Below are 19,746 nucleotides of genomic sequence, written 5' to 3'. Positions count from 1 at the left end.
CTTGGAGAGTGTGGAGCGGTTTGCGTGTGGTCGTGGCAGATATAGATATTTTGTAGTGCTGATTTATGCACTTGTAAGATTTCCGTGGCTTCTACAGTGAAGATGTAGTGTGCGTTTAGAACTGAATATCTTGCGAGATTTGTTGTTGTTCAGAACTAATTACGTGGAGTAGGAATCTATTGTTTCCCTGTTATTCAACTTATATTTTACTTAATTGCCGGACCATCGACATCAATAAGTGTTTTGCAGAAATATACCACATTCTCAAAAGTACTTCTATTATCGTACTCATCATTTAAAGTCATTAAGGTAGTACCTGCAGATTTTATCTAATTGCAATCTTTCATTTATAAATTTATATGTTACATTCATAATTCGCAATTGCCGAGTCATAGAAACCTTCGACCATTTGATTCATGTGTGTAATCTTATCGTATACTCAGCAGGCTTTGGCCTGTAATGCGGCAACTATGTATCCCAGCTCCTAGACAACGAAACCAGCCAAAACTTTTAATATCGCAACTCTGAGTCGGAGGGTATGTAGTTGAGGGCCAACTCATCATCTCACATTTTCTGTTGTGAAAGCCCACACTCTTCATTTATCGCTCTCACATTAAATGAAAACAAAACGGATTTCTGTGGCCGGGAGCTATCAAATGAATTAAAATACGTTCGCATAATTACAGAAGGCTAAAATATGTTATTAGTTTCAGGTTTTATTTCCACCTTTCTGAGAGTCAAGCATTAATCGCCTTGCAGAAGAACGAAGTTATTTTTGTCAGTTTGCTAAAGAGATTTGGCTTTTATTAATCTTTTGCAGTGAAGCAGTCAATTTATTTGAAACGAAGTGTTTAATTTCACACCGTTGGCTAGTTTCAACTGTTCGCTGCATTTCAAGTGCACGTTTTCCATCTTCTGGCTCGTACGGTGTTATGCCATAGTAAAGAACCAGACATGAGATAATACAGTGCTGGTACTCAAGAAATTTTACATCTGAATCTGGACATACGAATGTGCATTTTAAGCCGAATTATGCATTTTAGTATGGTTCACGAAATTCTGATGCTCTTGAAGTATCCTCCGATGACTTGTTTCTTTTATGACACAATTTCCTCTTTTAATGTTTTACACGACCGAACATGCGGGCTTCCTGCGCCATCGTAGCAGCACAAGTGCAGTGACGCCTGTTATCTGGCGCTCCCTGGCAACTGCTAAAATGAACCAATTTCTAACAGGTCACAGGAAAATATTGTGAATGGTGATTTGAAAAGCGTTACTTTCAGAGTAAATTTCCTTCTACGCAAGATGAACTGTGTGAGAGAATGTACGATGAATTTCTTAAATCACAAAGCGTTTGACTCTCATTTAAAAATCAACTCTTTGAGGACAACCATCTAGAAGAATTTTGAGCCCAGAAGATCAGACATCTACATTGTTATTAAAAATTTTACTGGCACATTTGTGTGATGCATCTTAAAGTATAACACGCGCAGAAAAGATCGACATTATATGTGGAACCTTAGCTTCTCTTGCGGCTTATTAATCTTTGAGACCAATATTATATGTGAAAGCTTTGTTTTTCTTGTAGCAACACTATGTATATTAATTTAAACCATTAACTTTTCTTATTTGTGTGTTGGCACTAATTAAGAGTGTTCTTGCTACTGGCTGGCAACATCATGTGTCCTACGCTGTCATCAGCTGCCGAGATCACATGACATGAGCTATGACTGGCTTACAAAAGCGTGTCACAATCTTGATTTCTATACTTTGGAAAGTAACATGTGGTGTTTGGTGGAATTCGAATTTATAACTTCGTAACATGAAAATATGCAGCGTACATGTTGCTGCACATCAAAAATCTTTCCAAAATGCGGCCAGAGTTGATTGTTCTCGATACTGATTTCTCAGGATCTATGCACCCAAATTGCGTGAAAATGTAATCACATGTCAGTTCTAGTATAATATATTTGTCCAATGAATACCTGTTTATCATCTGCATTTCTTCTTGGTGTAGCAATTTTAATGGCCAGTAGTGTATTTCCACTGATATCATTTAATGTCACTGTTTTCATCCCTGTCAATCCATCATTTACTCAACTTTAACAAATACTTAATTCCATTCTCATTCATGAGTACACCATATTAATCTCCACACACAGCAGTAGAAAAATTCTCAGTTGCGGTTTACACTCATTTGACACACTCCAGCATGGTTTCCCCCCCCCCCCCCCCCCCCTCCCCTCTGTGACAACACGTCTGTGAATAAAACAGGAAAGGATTCCTCTAAGACCACACACCCTTGGTGCCGCCCTCCTGCCCACCCACCTTTATTGAACTCTTTAAAAGTGTACCTGTATAGATGCAATCTGTGACTGAGACCTTTGCACCTGCAGGCATGCTACACTGCTTCTGTAGTGCCTGCAAGTAGGTATGCCAAACCAAAGTTCTGTCACTTTATTCATGCATTTCTCAATGTCCCACCCCTCCATGATCACACCACAGGAGGGTGTAAAACAGGATGGCTGAAAAACCATAAGCATTCTTTCCAACTTTGGATCACATTCAAATTTCATCGAATGGTTTTGAATGGTCCTTAGTGGTTCGACCCTCTACACAAAAGCAAAAATTGCATTTCACTGCATACAATGCAATGTGTGACCACATTTAGTGGGCTTGCTGGCCTGCAATGTCCTTACAGAAAGACTGAAACATCCGGATAGCGTCAAAGGTTGTCAAGAATGTCATCTTGTTACTCATCGCACTGCGATCTGTTGTTTTCTACTAATTTTGTTGCACAGTGTATATGACGATAGTATTGAAAATTAATGTGTCCATTGCTTAGTGGGGACAAACACAAGCCCTTTCCATGTGTAGGGGGGAAAAACTATTATTGCATGAAGTATGGGGTTACTGACATCCTTCTGTATTGTCTATACTAATACTATCTACAGAGGTGATGTGCCAGTAAAATGCTGGAAATTATCTTTGTCAGTGACTCTTGGTACTTCACCTGACCCACATAAGATTAATTGCGACATACATCGTCATCTCTGAAGTGAGAACGTGGGGCCCTTGCAATTTACAGTATAATTTAAACTGGGCATTATCCTGAATTAGAGAGCAAAGAAATTCTGATGGTCTTATAAAACCGAAAGAGGACAACACTTTCCATATTAGCTGAGCATTGCTTGATCTCAACACGGAAATCATTCTTTAAGGAATTGTTAATCATCTTCTTGTTAGCAAATGAACCCAAAAAGGCTTTTTAGACACTCCAGGTGTGAGTTTAGAAGATACCATTCCACACTAGATAACATATCCCTCGAACCAATGGTACAAGGAAATCAAGAAGCCTTCTAACACAAGCAGCATGTTGTAGTAGTTGTCTTTGACATCAAGAAGGTATTCTGTCAATGACTTTTCTTTGTTCTTAAACAATTTGTATGTCTGTTGATGAACCTTGCGTGTTTCCGAACTAGTTCACAGCTTGCCCTCATTCTCTTATTCACTGTAATTTATATTGCTGAGTAAATATTGTTGGCACAACAATTCTCCTTTATTATTATTATTATTATTATTATTATTATTATTATATCTTTTACTCCAGTGATTTCATGAATGGGGAGTATGATGACATACTGCCCGTATAACAATCCTTTCGGGACTAACAGTGGTCCTGTATCATACTGATTTTTTCGAGGAAACAGCCTTGCCGAAGGAAACATACAGCATTCTTCATAGGTATTAATTGTTTGCATCATATTTTTAAGTTTGTTGTCTTCACATGGGTGGGGGGAGGGGGGTATAATAGAGAAACGGAGGGACATATTTATACATTTTGCAGTGCAGTGATTTTTTTGAAGCTCATTTCAGAGTTTGGTATTCCTGAAATCTATAGGATATAGCATGGATGACACTTCCGTATACTATCCAAAGAGCATATGTTGGTTGAAATATGACCCAAGTCAAAAATTTATTATTTGCTCTTATTCTCTATTGCAAGTACAGATTGTAGAATGATTTAGAGCATTCATGATGATCTTTTGTGCATTCAAAATTAAGAACAAGGAGTGTTGTTCTGTTGGTTGTTAGTGTGTGTGAAAATTCTCCTTTGTAGACGCTTTCATTGTTATTTTGTTGTGTATTGTTGGAAATTAATGTGTTTAGTGATGGAAATGTTTGTAAATTATTCACTGAAGTTAATACTATCACTAAAGTTAGTACTTTATGAGATGGAAATGTCTTTCTGTTTGGATCAAGTGATGTGTTACTAATATCTGGTTGATTTTTTTTTTCTGTGCTGCTTGGATTTGAGTAGTTTAATCCAATAACTAGTTTTACAAACAGTCCATGTTTGGTTTTGTGTCATGCCAATTATGATATGTAAAAGATTCCTTTTTGTCATTATTCATTGGAAGTATGGAAACGTAAACCTAGTGTCTAGTGGAAGCATAGAGAAAGTTCCCATTTCTTAAAAGGGTAATGGTGGTCACTTTTTTTTTTTTTTAAAAAGTCAACTAGTTTGTATTTTTGTGTTTTCTACTAGGATGTTCCATACCTTGTAGTTCATCCTAACCATATAAACAGCTGTGGAGTCCCATAGCTGTATATGAACTTAGGTGAATTACTTTGAGAAATTAAGTTTGCTCTGTGTGTATGGAGGAATAAGAAGTTGTATAAATTGTTTCTCATATATTCTATGTATTTCTCATGTAATGTATCTATTGTATCCATTTCCATCATTCTCACTCTTAATTTGGAAAATGTAAATCCAGCATTACACCACAGTTTACTGCATGTACCATTAAGAACTGAAATTACATATATTTCATCTGCAGATAACAATTATTGTATGTATTGTGTTAATTCATGCAAATTATGTGTGTGATGCAAAATTGCATGGTTTCAGCAAAGAATTGATTTAACAAATTGGATTGGTTTTCCTGGAGTTGGAGCAAATTTTGCATTTGATGATAGACAACTTGATGTGTCATTGGAGGAGAATAACTCAATCAGCATAATAATTGAAACAAATTATGCACACTCTCCTCTTCACGATGAGACAAAATTTTGTGAAGTATGTATACAGAAAATTCAAATTTGATTTTCTTATTTATGTGACAATGTTTTTACTGGGGCTTAGAAGTTGTATGTATTATGTAACTGCAATAACAGTGTGTTGTGATGCAAATATGGTACCACTTCATGGCATTTGCTGCAAGTGTTCTAATTAAATGGATAATTATTGTCATAGGAAAATTAAAAGCAAATAAAAATAGAAAATACATTAGACCAATAGATAATCCAAATGTGTAAAAGTACAAACTGGATCCCAGCTAGCATCGATAGATTGACTGATATTTGGTTCTTTGTTAGCAAATTCTTAAACCATTTACTATGTTGATGCAAAATGTCACTGCATTGTTTGGATGCTATAAATGTATTTACTAAAGGTGACACTTGAAATTTAATCAACAGTGTATTATCCTCCTCTCACTATGAAAGGATTGCATTGCAAAAAGCTATGTAAAGAAGTTTGAGAAGCTTTTTTGAAGACAGTTACCTAAAAGAGTGTTGGACAAGGAATGGAAACTGCGAGGAATGTAGATACACCTCCCTATCAAGTTCTTTAATAGTGGTGTCATCATTTCAACATGTGTCGTCATATATTGTAATGTTACAGAAATACTTTATACAATCTCCTTAGCAATTTTTAATCAGTTGTGGCTGCAAGGCATGTTAATTATTGATGATAAATGGTAACAGTAATGGTTATATTGCATGGAAAGTATTTGATAACAAATAAGGTCTGATTTACCTGCCGAGATTATCACTATTTCCTGTTTGTGGACAGAAACTTTCGTATGGAGTGTTGCATTTTAGTTAGTACCTCGCAGTTCTTTTTCATTTTCATGTCAGTATATAGGCACAATTAACAATAGCCAGTGACAGTGTTGGGAAAATTGGTTAAAATTGTACAATTTTTATGGGTTACAACATCTGTAACCACTCATTTAATACAAATACCATACAATGGGTGACTGTCCAAAATTAATCACATGTGTCTGTTCTTAAGTTGATGAATGTGGATCATCATGAACTGAAATGTTCAGGACAGCTTAACAAAAATGCATAAGTCTTAAATATTACATATAGATCATGTTAAAGTGGCCCTAATTGAAGTGGTAGAACTATTTTCATGATTTGGTGGCATTATCCTTGTAGATAGCACACAAGTTTTAAACCAACACTGGATCTTTTTTCATTTACTAAACTCAACTTGAAGAATATAGTAGAAGTTTTCATGATGTTTTATGTGACAATCCATTTTCTTTGGCTTACAGGTAGCTCAAACTTTATTCAAATGTGAAGTGTATTTACAAGCATAACTCTTTAGATAATAACTATTTTATAAATGCCAACATGGTCCATAGTAGGCTGTATGAATGTTCTTTATTTAATTAATGTGAATAGTTAATTTTGACTTGGTGTCACAGGGTGTGTACGACCACGGACAACCGGGAAATCCGGGAAAAACCCGGGAATTTTTTCATCCGGGAGAAAACCGGGAAAAACCCGGGAATTTTTCGGAATTCCGGGAATTTTTCATTGTTTTAGCTTTCAGTTAAATTTTTGCAATTTTGACTGCAGAATTGATTCTCTAGCAAAGAATGTTATTGTATCCTGCTACTGGAGAATGATACTGCAGCATTAAAATATAAACGCGAGGAAAAAAAATAAAACTTTAGTGGAAATGTGCAATTTACAACAGCAAAACATCGTGCACGCACAAGCGTCTGCAAATAGCAAAAATATGTCAAAGGCCGTAGGGTGCAGACTGTAATTCTTCGTAACAATAAACTGCTTGCTATGAGCATGACGTCGCAACTGTTCACGTTAGGTTCGTTTGACCAATTGCCAGCGGTCTGTTGCGCATGCGCATTTGACTCGCGTATAAGCAGTAACTTCTCCCGCTACTTGAAGTTTGGCTGTTGGCTGTATCGGTAGTAGCAGCAAGCAGCCAGATGCAAACGAGGAAAATTTTTCTCGCGCGCCCTAGCTGCCAGATTCACGCTTGCACAGAGTTGTCTGAGTTGCAGTGGGGAGGGGGTTAACCTCCACGTGACCCGTGTTTACGTTAAGTGATTTCGCTGCTTCTCATCGTGTACAGCTCCCACGTCAAGTGAAAACAAACGGATTTCTGTGGCCGGGAGCCATCAAGCGAATTAAAATACCTTCACATAATTACGGAGGGCAAAAATATATTATTAATTTGTTTTCTGATTTTATTTTATTTCCAAGTTAGTAGCAGTCAAGCATTAATCGCCTTGGAGAACAGTGAAGTTATTTTTGCAAGTTTGCTAAAGAAATTTGGCTTTATTAATCATTCCGCTGAGGCAATCATTTTATTTGAAACGAAGTGTTTCATTCTACAGTATTGCCTGGTTCCAACTGTTCGCTGAATTTCAAGTGCACGTTATCATCTTCTGCCATATATGGCATTATGCCATAATAAAGAACCAAAAATGAGATCGCAAAGTACCGGTACTCCAAGAAAATTTACATCCCAAAAACCACACTGAAAAGCTTAATATCAGATGGGACCTACTTCATTATGAATATGGAAAAAGCCAATTTGCACTTGAAGCATAATTATGCATTTTAGTGTGGTTTACGAAATTCCGATGCTCTTTGCAGTATCCTCTGATGCCCCGTTTCTTTTATGATGTAATGTAAGCTCTGTTAGTGCTTTATACACACGAACATGCGGGCTTCCTACAACACTACAGTTGCACACGCACAATAATGCCTGTTTTCTGGCGCTCTCACGCAAATGGTAAATCGAACCTATTTCTAACAGTCACCGGATACTATTGCGAACGGTGGTTAGAAAAGTGTTACTTTCAAAGAAAATTTATTTTTACGCAACATGAATTATGTTACGTGTGAGAATGTGGGATGGATATCTAAATCACAGAGCGTTCGAAACTGAACAGTTTGAGGACCAGCCACATACAAGAATTTCGAGCCGAGACATTTACAGGGTGTTTCAAAAATGACCGGTATATTTGAAACGTCAATAAAAACTAAACGAGCAGCGATAGAAATACACCGTTTGTTGCAATGTGCTTGGGACAACAGTACATTTTCAGGCAGACAAACTTTCGAAATTACAGTAGTTACAATTTTCAACAACAGATGGCGCTGCGGTCTGGGAAACTCTATAGTACGATATGTTCCACATATCCACCATGCGTAGCAATAATATGGTGTAGTCTCTGAATGAAATTACCCGAAACCTTTGACAACGTGTCTGGCGGAATGGCTTCACATGCAGATGAGATGTACTGCTTCAGCTGTTCAATTGTTTCTGGATTCTGGCGGTACACCTGGTCTTTCAAGTGTCCCCACAGAAAGAAGTCACAGGGGTTCATGTCTGGCGAATAGGGAGGCCAATCCACGCTGCCTCCTGTATGTTTTGGGTAGCCCAAAGCAATCACACGATCATCGAAATATTCATTCAGGAAATTAAAGACGTCGGCCGTGCGATGTGGCCGGGCACCATCTTGCATAAACCACGAGGTGTTCGCAGTGTCGTCTAAGGCAGTTTGTACCGCCACAAATTCACGAAGAATGTCCAGATAGCATGATGTAGTAATCGTTTCGGATCTGAAAAATGGGCCAATGATTCCTTTGAAAGAAATGGCGGCCCAGACCAGTACTTTTTGAGGATGCAGGGACGATGGGACTGCAACATGGGGCTTTTCGGTTCCCCATATGCGCCAGTTCTGTTTATTGACGAAGCCGTCCAGGTAAAAATAAGCTTCGTCAGTAAACCAAATGCTGCCCACATGCATATCGCCGTCATCAATCCTGTGCACTATATCGTTAGCGAATGTCTCTCGTGCAGCAATGGTAGCAGCGCTGAGCGGTTGCCGCGTTTGAATTTTGTATGGATAGAGGTGTAAACTCTGGCGCATGAGACGATACGTGGACGTTGGCGTCATTTGGACCGCAGCTGCAACACGGCGAACGGAAACCCGAGGCCGCTGTTGGATCACCTGCTGCACTAGCTGCGCGTTGCCTTTTGTGGTTGCCGTACGCAGTCGCCCTACCTTTCCAGCACGTTCATCCATCACGTTCCCAGTCCGTTGAAATTTTTCAAACAGATCCTTTATTGTATCGCTTTTCGGTCCTTTGGTTACATTAAACCTCCGTTGAAAACTTCGTCTTGTTGCAACAACACTGTGTTCTAGGCGGTGGAATTCCAACACCAGAAAAATCCTCTGTTCTAAGGAATAAACCACGTTGTCTACAGCACACTTGCACGTTGTGAACAGCACACGCTTACAGCAGAAAGACGACGTACAGAATGGTGCACCCACAGACTGCGTCGTCTTCTATATCTTTCACATCACTTGCAGCGCCATCTGTTGTTGAAAATTGTAACTACTGTAATTTCGAAAGTTTGTCTGCCTGAAAATGTACTGTTGTCCCAAGCATATTGCAACAAACGGTGTATTTCTATCGCTGCTCGTTTAGTTTTTATTGCCGTTTCAAATATACCGGTCATTTTTGAAACACCCTGTATATCAGAATTTTAAATTTACTGGCACATTTGTGTGATGTATCTTAAAGTATAACACACGCAAAAAAAAAAAAAAAATCAATATTACATGTGAAAGCTTAGCTTCTGTTGTAGCGTATTACTCTTAGAGACCAAAATTATATGTGGAAGCTTAGCTTTTCTTGTAGATATACGGTACTGTGTACATTAATGTAAACCGTTAACTTTTCCTTTTGCGTGTTCGCGCTATGTAACCAGTGATCTTGCTATTGGCTGACTGTAACAGGTGTCCAATGCTCATTGAGATATGACTCGCTTACAAAAGGACATCGCAACCTCGGTTTCAACGCTCCGGAAACTAACGCGCTGTGTTTGGTGGAATTCGAATTTATACTTTCGTAATACGAAAATATGCAGCGTATATGTTGCTGCAAATCAAAGATCTTTCCAAAACTTCTCTCCTTTTTTTAATTAAAAGTCTCTCCAAAACTTCTCTGCCCCGTCTTTTCTTTTTTTTCCTGGAAGTTCTACGCGATTGTATAAAACGTTAACCATTCAAAGGATTGATAAGTTTTACAGTTCCGAGGGAAAATCTACTGAAAACCTACTGTCACTTAACACAGAAAAAGTGTATTTTCGCCCGGGAAAAAGCATATTTTTTAAACAGGATATCCGAGAGAAATCCGGGAAATTTTTTTCCTTGTCCCCGTATACACCCTGTGTCATTTTCAAGCACATGGGTGACATCAGCTTATGTATGTCACATTTTACCTTGTGTAAGTATCAGATTCATTTTCACAATGTAAAATGTGATGTACATAAGTTGATGTCATACATGTGATTGAAAGTGACACAAAGTCAAAATTACCAAATTGCACAAATTAAATAAAGAACATTAATACATCCTACGATGGGCCATATTTTCATTCATGAAATATTTAGAGGCTATGGACCCGCACGGAAACAAAATTTTAAATAATAAGTAATAGTGACAAAGTGAAGAATCCCTAGTAATATTGTAATGAAGAAAACTGAAAACTGCTGTGAATGTATGCACCAACCAAAACTACTATTTAGATTTATATTATAAATTCTTTTTTCTGTTTTCAGAGACAGGTTTTAGGTGAAAATTACTCCACCTATGGATAATTGCAAATATTTTACTATAAATGTGTACTTTTGTTTTCATTTTCCTCCTGTATTTGCAGTTTGAGGAGTATGAACAAACAGTACAGCGTGGGGGCCAAGTCCTGGCTGTGGCACAAATGAGTTAGAATATTTCTGTCTGAATTTCAGCAACTCTACTTTCTTCATGGGATGTGAGATACTGATGAGTTCTGTGTTTGTGTGACTGAACTATGTTATAGTATTTGTTGCATTGTTTTCTGAAGAACCAGTAAGACAGTGCTTTAATTTCTTTCACAATCTGAAGACCCGCAGAGCAATCCTTCTACTTGCTGTTATTGTGATATAACCTCATATATTCTACATGTAAAAATTGAAAAGTTTGAGGATGATTCTTAGTTCATTCGCTGCATCACATGGATATTAGATGGTGTTGAGTAATTAGTACCTCAGGGATTTCAGTCAGTTTTGGCTGTATGCAGATCTGACAGTATTGTAGTTCATGCTCTAGACAGGAGGTGGTGAGCCGGACGCCTGTCTGCCCTAGCCCGGTGTGGCCCAGCAGACGTGATGTAACTGTGGGCAACTCATCAGCAGGCATTCGTCACAGTGTAGCGAGACAAAGCAGTAGAGCTGCTGGCCATTGCTAGTGCATGGTGGAACATGGCACATTATGTGGTACAGGGCTATGCTTTCTCAGGCGTGTATGTGTGCCACTCTAGGTTACATTAGGTTAAGTACATTCTGCACATAAAATACAACCCTACCGTGGTAAGGATTCATTGGCACCAGGTTAAATGTACCATAATACTATTTTATTGCTTACAGTATATAATCACATCACATACAAAAATGCAGACGTTGCTATATTACATTTATATGTATTATGATCCATGTTTCCCATGTTTTGCTGCAAGCAAGGGAGTGTCCAGACAAATGCTACCTGTTGGGTGCAATCAAATAATGGTATTCAGGTGACTATCTGTCGTTTGTGATCTATGTTTCGATTTGGAAAGCTTTAAGGCCAAAAAAAGTTGTTCGTATAAATGAGTAGAACCAAACATGCACATTGTAGCTGCTGCTTTTGAATGTAATTGAGGAAATCTATTCCCTGGAAGGCAGGAATAGAACTGAATGATGTCATTCGCCATTCTAAACTTCTCTTTAAAGAAGCAATCACATTGCAGATCTATCAATTCTAATTGCATCTCTGTGGACACAGTTCTGTCACTCATCAAGCATGGGGACATGAAGATGTAAAAATCTGGCTCAAGTGACCTCAGATCATTGAATTGTTTTGTGAAAGCTGCATACAAATTATTGACAGAACTAAACAAATGATGCAAAAAGGTCATTATTAATGTTAGCTGCAAACTGTGTCACATTCGGAAAATTCATGAAATTACAGTCCTGGAACTGACGTCTCCATACTTCCAATTTTATTTGCATTGCGTGAATTTTAGAAAATAGAGATAGAATTAACTGACCTTTTCCCTGCAACAAAGCATTGAGACTATTCAAATTACTCATTATGTTGATAAGAAATACTAGGTTAACAACCCATAGGGGGTCAGAAAGCTGTTCAAGCAAAAGGAGGAAACTTTCAAGGGTTTTACCCCTAATCGGCTATTGTACATGACAAAAATAGGGTATATCACAGAAATCAGATTCCAGTGAATCTGTGAACTCTAATAACTGTCTGTGATTCAATCCTGCAGACTGTGTGAAATTTACAGTCCTAACTATGACATTTGTAACTCTCCCAAATTGCAAATTCTTTGCACAAAGTGCCTCTTGATGAGTTACATAATACACTAAGTGAAATTGCTGTCCTGGGCTCAGCTTAGTTTTTAGACATTTCACCCATGTTACAGCCAGCCATGTCAGGGATGCCATCAGTGGTGACGGAAATGAGTGTATTCCAGAACAGATTCAGTTTCGTAACAGATGTTGAAAAGCACTAAATATATCTTTGCCGATACATGTGTCTCTTGTGGGGGCTAAATCAAGAAGATCTTCTGTGATATTTAAATCTGTACCCATGCCTCGGAAGAATATAGCCAATTGTGCTGTATCTGTAATGTCGGTACTTTCAAGGCACAGGGAACATGCAAAAAATTGTTGCCTTCTCACTGTGAACTGTCATTCAGCATCTGCACTAAGATGTTCCATACAGCGTGCAGTCGTGTGTCGAGACAGACAAATTGCATGAAATTGTGCTGTACTTACAGGACACCAGATTCACTAGCGATGTTGAGGCATTCTTTCATAATCGACCCAGTGGAGAATGGTCGGGCAATTAAATGGGCAATTCTAAACCTTGCCCTCACTGCACCTTCATTTGTAGCTTCAAATTCCTAGAAATAAAAGTGTCAGGTAAATCCAATTGTAATGTAACATGAATAGTATTAATTGTTGATGTAAGATTAATTGAGATAACCAAGCTTACATCAGTGCCAAAGGATTCTTTTAACTTCGCAATTGATTGCAGATGCTCATCTCCCTAAACACTGTTATATACGTCACAGTGTTTGAAATTGTAGTGTTGCAACATTATATTTTTTTGGTGTAACACAATGTCGACACACTAAACATGTAGCACATCTTACGGTATGCACAAAAAGCCACTACAGTTCCAATTGGGATTCTTGTTACATGCAATTTGTACTATAACTTGGTCTCTTCTCAGCTAAATCCATATTCATAGCACCAGGTGTCACTGCAGTGAGCCAATAGGTTTGTTTACACAGCAAAGACTGACAACAACACGCAGCTACTATGTCCACCCGCTGCCCGTGTACTAAGCGGGCGCCCACTAGCCAGAATGCCCAGATTAAGCAAGCCTGCTCTACGCACTGATTACCTCCTGTAACGTACTGAAGTCTACCCACCTGAATAACCGAGAGCATTTAAGTTCTCGCTTCTAGGAGAGAGGGACTGAATCTGCCTTGCAGGTTAACTCTTTCCACTCCAATGGTGAATGGCGCTCGACATTGCGAATTTTGTTTTCCACTCTGATGTCGAGCCTTGTTTGACACAAATTTTCGTAGCTCTTACATGCTCCATTCTCAAATCTGACTGTACTAGGCATCAGTGCTGCATCTTACTACCATCTAGGGAAGCCTGTTAAACCTCCCTGTTGAACTGTAGGAGTTGTGTTTAGAGAAAGGTTGTAACTATTATGTTCAAGTTAGTTGGCCCAAAATGGCAAATTCTTCATGCACTGTCACTCCTGAGGAAGAGAATGTAGAGCTTTTAGAGGAATGTCCAATTGAAGATGAGAGTGACAATGATTTTTGTGACAATGATTTCGATGGCGACAGTGACTCATTTGTTAACAATTTGAGTGAAATGATGATGGAAACAATCCACACTGAAGAGTTTAAAAAAATCGCATAATGAAAAGTTTTGTATTGTAATGCTTGTGTAATAATATTTGAATGAAAGTACAGTTTGTGTTTTAATGTATGCCGTCATTGTTGGTCAGTGGCCATATTGTTTCCACAAAGAGACTTGTGCAATTCTTTGTGGCACTTTCACAACCCTGGCTGCTGTGATTTAAGTAAATGCATACAGAGACGACTTGTGTCTGCATTACAGATGGCAATGGGTTAATGAAGGGACCAGTATGTTGACCATCCTAGATGTGATTTTTAGGCAGTTTTCAAACTTCACCCAATGTGAATACTGTGCTGCTCTCCACATTCGACCTCAGTTACACAATGTTCACACACTTTGAAAACCAATGTCATATTTGACCAAACGATGAATGCTAGCAACAGACAGGGGGGCGAATGGGTTCCTCCCCAGGGGGATGCTGGCAGTGTATTAAAATTCCTTGAGGAATGGCGACCCCATCATAATAAGTGTTTCTGTACTTCATGGAAAGTAAATAGATACAGTAGCAACATGGAGGAAATGAATTAAATAGTACAGAAAAGAAATATTTACAGTCTTTTGGGGCTTACGTTAATCACACTACAGTTGAGGCTGGAATGACAGATTATATGAGGGGCAGTCAAAAAGTTTCCGTTTGAAGGCTATACAGTCCAGAATCAGTATGCCAGCCACGCAAAATCGCCATGAGCATTGAGGCAATCACTCTACCGACACGTCAGGTTGAAGATACTCATTTGGTAAAACACAGTGTCCAGCTGCATACAGATGTCTGTAACTGCCTGCTGCACACCCTTGTCCAAGAGGAATCATCAAACCTTCAGGGCCCATGTTAAGAGATCAGAGGCATGATAATCACATGAGGAGAGATAAGGACTATAGGGTGGATGCTTATGTGTCTCCCACTTGAGTTGGTGTAACTTCTGCATTATGAAATTTGCGATATGGGGAAGTGCGTTGTCATGACCAGTACGGAATATGCCACACCATTCCACAATGATGGTTTTCGATAGACATACTGCCCCGTACACATTCTTCATTCTCTGATGGATGTCTACTGGTGTTTGTCAGTCAGCAGCCAAGAATAGCATAACAGCATGTTGGCCCTGTTTGGACACATTTGGTAATAACATCCCCATAATTCTTGTTTCTGCATTTATGACCCACACATCAGAAAGACACGAATGTTACTTGAATCCTTTGCCTACATGTTGGTGCTTATATGATTATATACCTGCATCAGAGTCGCGGTACATTGCGTATATGCTGCAGCAGTGCTCTAAAAAGGAAACTTTTTGATTGCTCACTATATGAATGAATTGTAAAAGAGACACACTGAAAGTTTTGAGAATGTGTTCAATTACCATTTTCAGATAGTCATACCTTTACATCCTTTCAAAGTAGTCTTTCTTAGATTCTATTCACCACAGCATCTATTCACCAGTTGGTGAAGACTTCACAGAAAGCTTCTATTGGAAGTTTCTTTAGGTATTGTTATATGGCTGATATGCAGGTACTGCTGCTTCTGGAGACACAGATAGATGACTGCAGATAATTTCTTTCACTTTGGGGAATAGTAAGAAATAAGACAGAGCTAGAACAGGTCTATAAGGTGTATATGCTTTCACTCCAGGGTCATAATGGTGCAAATCCTGTATTGTAGCTGATTTTTGATTCTTCACGTTAATGTACTGAAACTGTCTTGTGGCAGGCAAGTTCTTGAATACCAATTGTATGAATACCTGGTGTCTGTTCTTTTGGACACGTCCGAAAGAACAGACACTGTCCAAAATCTGCAGCTGTGAAACATTATATGTAAATTGAAGGAGACCGCTGCTGTCCGGTGCAGTGGGACATTACGCGGAATCAGTGGTGGTGAGCGAAAATGTGTACTGAACTGGTATTCGAGCCCAGGTTCAAAGCCCAGTACACATTTTCGCTCGTCAAGATTTCGGGTTTGAATCCCGCCCTGGTACAAATTTTTGCTCATCATCGCTGACTGCAGTGATCCCCTTCAATTTATATATAATGTTTCACGGCTGCAGATTCTGTGTGGTATCTGTTCTTTCGGGCATGTCCGAAAGAACAGACATCGTGCATTCATGTAACTGTTATGCCTATCTGGGCAATGGATCCACCATCTTCAGTGCAGGTGCACAAATATGTTCCACTTCCTGTGGGAATCTCAAAGTTGTGAACTTGAGTACAATGGACAAGGACTGCGAATCGGTGGTGCTCGGTGGGAATGTGGATTAGCCATGATAGTCCGTGCAGTTGCAGTAATGCTGTGTCCCACATTGTGCAGTGGTTAACGCACCTGCCTAGTAAGCAGGAGATCCTGAGTTCGAATCCTGATCTGATACACATTTTCGCTCATCGCTGCTGATTCTGCATAGTGTCCCGCTGCAGCTGACAGCAGTGATCCCCTTCAGTTTACGTATCTTGAATAACAGTTCGAAGTTATTGTCTTGCCTTCACCTACAACAGTGGCAGTGGTGTGATCACTTTCCACAAAGAATTGTAACACCATTATTTCCGCTGCACTGTGTGTTCTTTCTATTTTTGAATAATACAGCCATATTTCATCATGTTACAATACTAAACACTGATTTTTGACATCATGTAATTGAATTTTCGTAACATTTTCTGAAAGATTTTGACACTACCAGTTTTTCTGTTGGGGTGTTAAAGGTGCAGTATCCAACGACTGCAGGTCTTTAAACATGGTGATTCATATGTAGGCTCTTATAAACTACTGTTGACATAATCCCAAGAGTGCATTTAATTTGATGACAGATGCAGTGGGTACACTCTTCCATCATTGTCTGGACTTGAAGCTCATTTTCTGCAGTATTGACTGTCATTAGGCCTTCTGACTGACTTTCATCTTCAATAGAGTTTTTCTTTTCATCTGCTTCATTAAACAAGCAGCACAGTGTTACTTTGGAAGTGTAAAGTCCTCAAAATCTTACTTCATGCGTTTTAAACACTGGTTTGCAATCATGCCTGCTTTAAAGCTATATAAAAAAAAAAAAAATCATCACTTGGATATGCTTCTGTTTCAATTCAGTTTGCTGCCACTGTCCAACTGGCATACAATGTGTAGCAAGTGGAGGGTCATTCAGTAGACTAAGTAAGCTGAAACTTGCATGAATTGCTACAGCAAGTGCCACTGTTGGCTGCCTTGCATGGAAATGGTGATTTCTCAAACTGGGGAACAATCAAGAATGGGGTGCCGCAGGGTTCGGTCTTGGGTCCTCTGCTGTTCTTAATATATATTAATGACTTGCCATTCTATATCCACGAAGATGCAAGCTGGTACTTTCTGCCAATGATACAAGTATAGCTATCGCACCCAACAGACAAGAATTAACTGATGAGCTTGTAAACGATGTTTTTCAGAAAATCATTAAGTGGTTCTCTGCAAATGGGCCCTCATTAAACTTTGACAAAACACAGTATATACAGTTCCACACAGTAAATGGAATGACACGATTGATAAATATAGACTTCGATCAGAAATCGGTAGCTAAGGTAGAATATTCAAAATTTCTAGGTGTAGGCATTGATGAGGGGTTGAACTGGAAAAAACACACTGAAGATCTGCTGAAACGTTTGAGTTCAGCTACTTATGCTATTAGGGTCATTGCAAATTTTGGCGATATACATTTGAGTAAATTAGCTTACCACACCTATTTTCATTCTCTGCTTTCCTATGGCATCACATTCTGGGGTAACTTATCATTGAGTTAAAGACTGTTCATTGCACAAAAGCGTGTAATCAGAATAATTGCTGGAGCGCATCCAAGATCATCCTGCAGACACTTATTTAAAGAGCTGGGGATCTTCACTGTAGCCTATATATATATATATATATATATATATATATATATATATATATATATATATATATATATATATATATATATATATATATATATATATATATGGTTATAATAGAGGGAAACATTCCACGTAGGAAAAATATATCTAAAAACAAAGTTGTAGTGACTTATCAAATGAAAGTGCTGGCAGGTCGACAGACACACAAACATACACACAAAATTCAAGAAGCTTTCACGACAAACTGTTGCCTCATCAGGAAAGAGGGAAGGAGAGGGAAAGACGAAAGGATGTGGGTTTTAAGGGAGAGGGTAAGGAGTCATTCCAATCCCGGGAGCGGAAAGACTTACCTTAGGGGGAAAAAAGGACGGGTATACACTCGCACACACACACATATCCATCCACACATATACAGACACAAGCAGACATTTTTAAAGACAAAGATATATATATATATATATATATATATATATATATATATTCACTTATGAAATTTGTTATTAACAATCCGAACGAATTCAGAAGTAATAGCAGTGTACAAGGCTACAACACTAGGAGAAAGGATGATCTTCACTACTAAAGGTTAAATCTAACTTTGGCTCAGAAGGGGGTAAATTATGCTGCCACAAAACTCTTTGGTCACTTACCTAATAGCATCAAAAGTCTGACAGATAGCCATGCAGTATTTAAAAGGAAATTAAAAGAATTTCTTAATGGCAACTCCTTCTACTCATTAGATAAAAAAAAAAAAAAAAAAAGTGTCATGTAATATTTTGTGTCATGTAATATCTTGTATAGATACCTTTTATTAACCTGACACGTTCCACATCATTACGAAGTGTCGTATTCATGATCTATGGAACAAGTACTAATCTAATCTAAGAACCAATAGCAAATGAGCAAGTCTTAAAACTTTTAGCAGAAGTCTCATAATGCTCCTCTGCTGTGACTCATAAGTGAATTGCAAGCATTACAACAGCTTATGCATTGAATGAGATCACAGTTTGCTACATATATTTGCCATAACAAGCACTTAAATAAAAATATACAATTCTAACCATTAAAATTGCTACACCAAGAAGAAATGCAGATGATAAACGGGTATTCATTGGACAAATATATTATACTAGAACTGACATGTGATTACATTTTCATGCAGTTTGGGTGCATAGATCCTGAGAAATCAGTACCCAGAACAACCACCTCTGGCTGCAATAACGGCCTTGATACAACTGGGCATTGAGTCAAACAGAACTTGGATGGTGTGCACAGGTACAGCTGCCCATGCAGCTTCAAGACGATACCACAGTTCATCAAGAGTAGTGACTGGCGTATTGTGAAGAGCCAGTTGCTTGGCCACCATTGACCAGACGTTTTCAATTGGTGTGAGATCTGGAGAATGTGCTGGCCAGGGCAGCAGTCAAACATTTTCTGTTTCCAGAAAGGCCCGTACAGTACCTGCAACATACGGTTGTGCATTATCCTGCTGAAATGTTGGGTTTCACAGGGATCAAATGAAGGGTAAAGCCACAGGTCGTAACATATCTGAAATGTAATGTCCACTGTTCAAAGTGCTGTCATTGTGAACAAGAGATGACAGAGACGTGTAACCAATGGCACCCCATACCATCACGCCAGGTGATATGCCAGTATGAAGATGACGAATACACGCTTCCAATGTGCGTTCACCGCGATGTCGCCAAACACGGATGCGACCATCATGATGCTGGTTATCACTGTTAGCATTCAATCGCGGTTGAATGCTAACAGTGATAACCAGTATAACGACAACTGCTACCTTGACTCCATAA

General features: G+C 38.7%; 1 protein-coding gene across 3 annotated transcripts in view; it reads left to right on the top strand.

Annotated features, from left to right (window-relative positions):
- Positions 1-19,746, top strand: part of LOC126469657 (biotin--protein ligase) — a 359,191-nt gene that overhangs the window by 43,492 nt on the left and 295,953 nt on the right. For 2 of the 3 annotated variants that reach the window (XM_050096791.1, XM_050096792.1), the window contains exon 4: positions 4,913-5,080. The exons of the other annotated variant lie outside the window; for it this stretch is intronic. In XM_050096791.1, the coding sequence (XP_049952748.1) occupies positions 4,913-5,080 (168 nt within the window). The remainder of the gene's footprint in view (positions 1-4,912; positions 5,081-19,746) is intronic. 3 annotated transcript variants of the gene reach the window in all.

Source organism: Schistocerca serialis, chromosome 3 (assembly GCF_023864345.2).
Source record: "Schistocerca serialis cubense isolate TAMUIC-IGC-003099 chromosome 3, iqSchSeri2.2, whole genome shotgun sequence".
In the NCBI taxonomy this organism is placed as follows: Eukaryota; Metazoa; Arthropoda; class Insecta; order Orthoptera; family Acrididae; genus Schistocerca; species Schistocerca serialis.
This window is presented reverse-complemented; position numbering and strand designations above follow the sequence as displayed.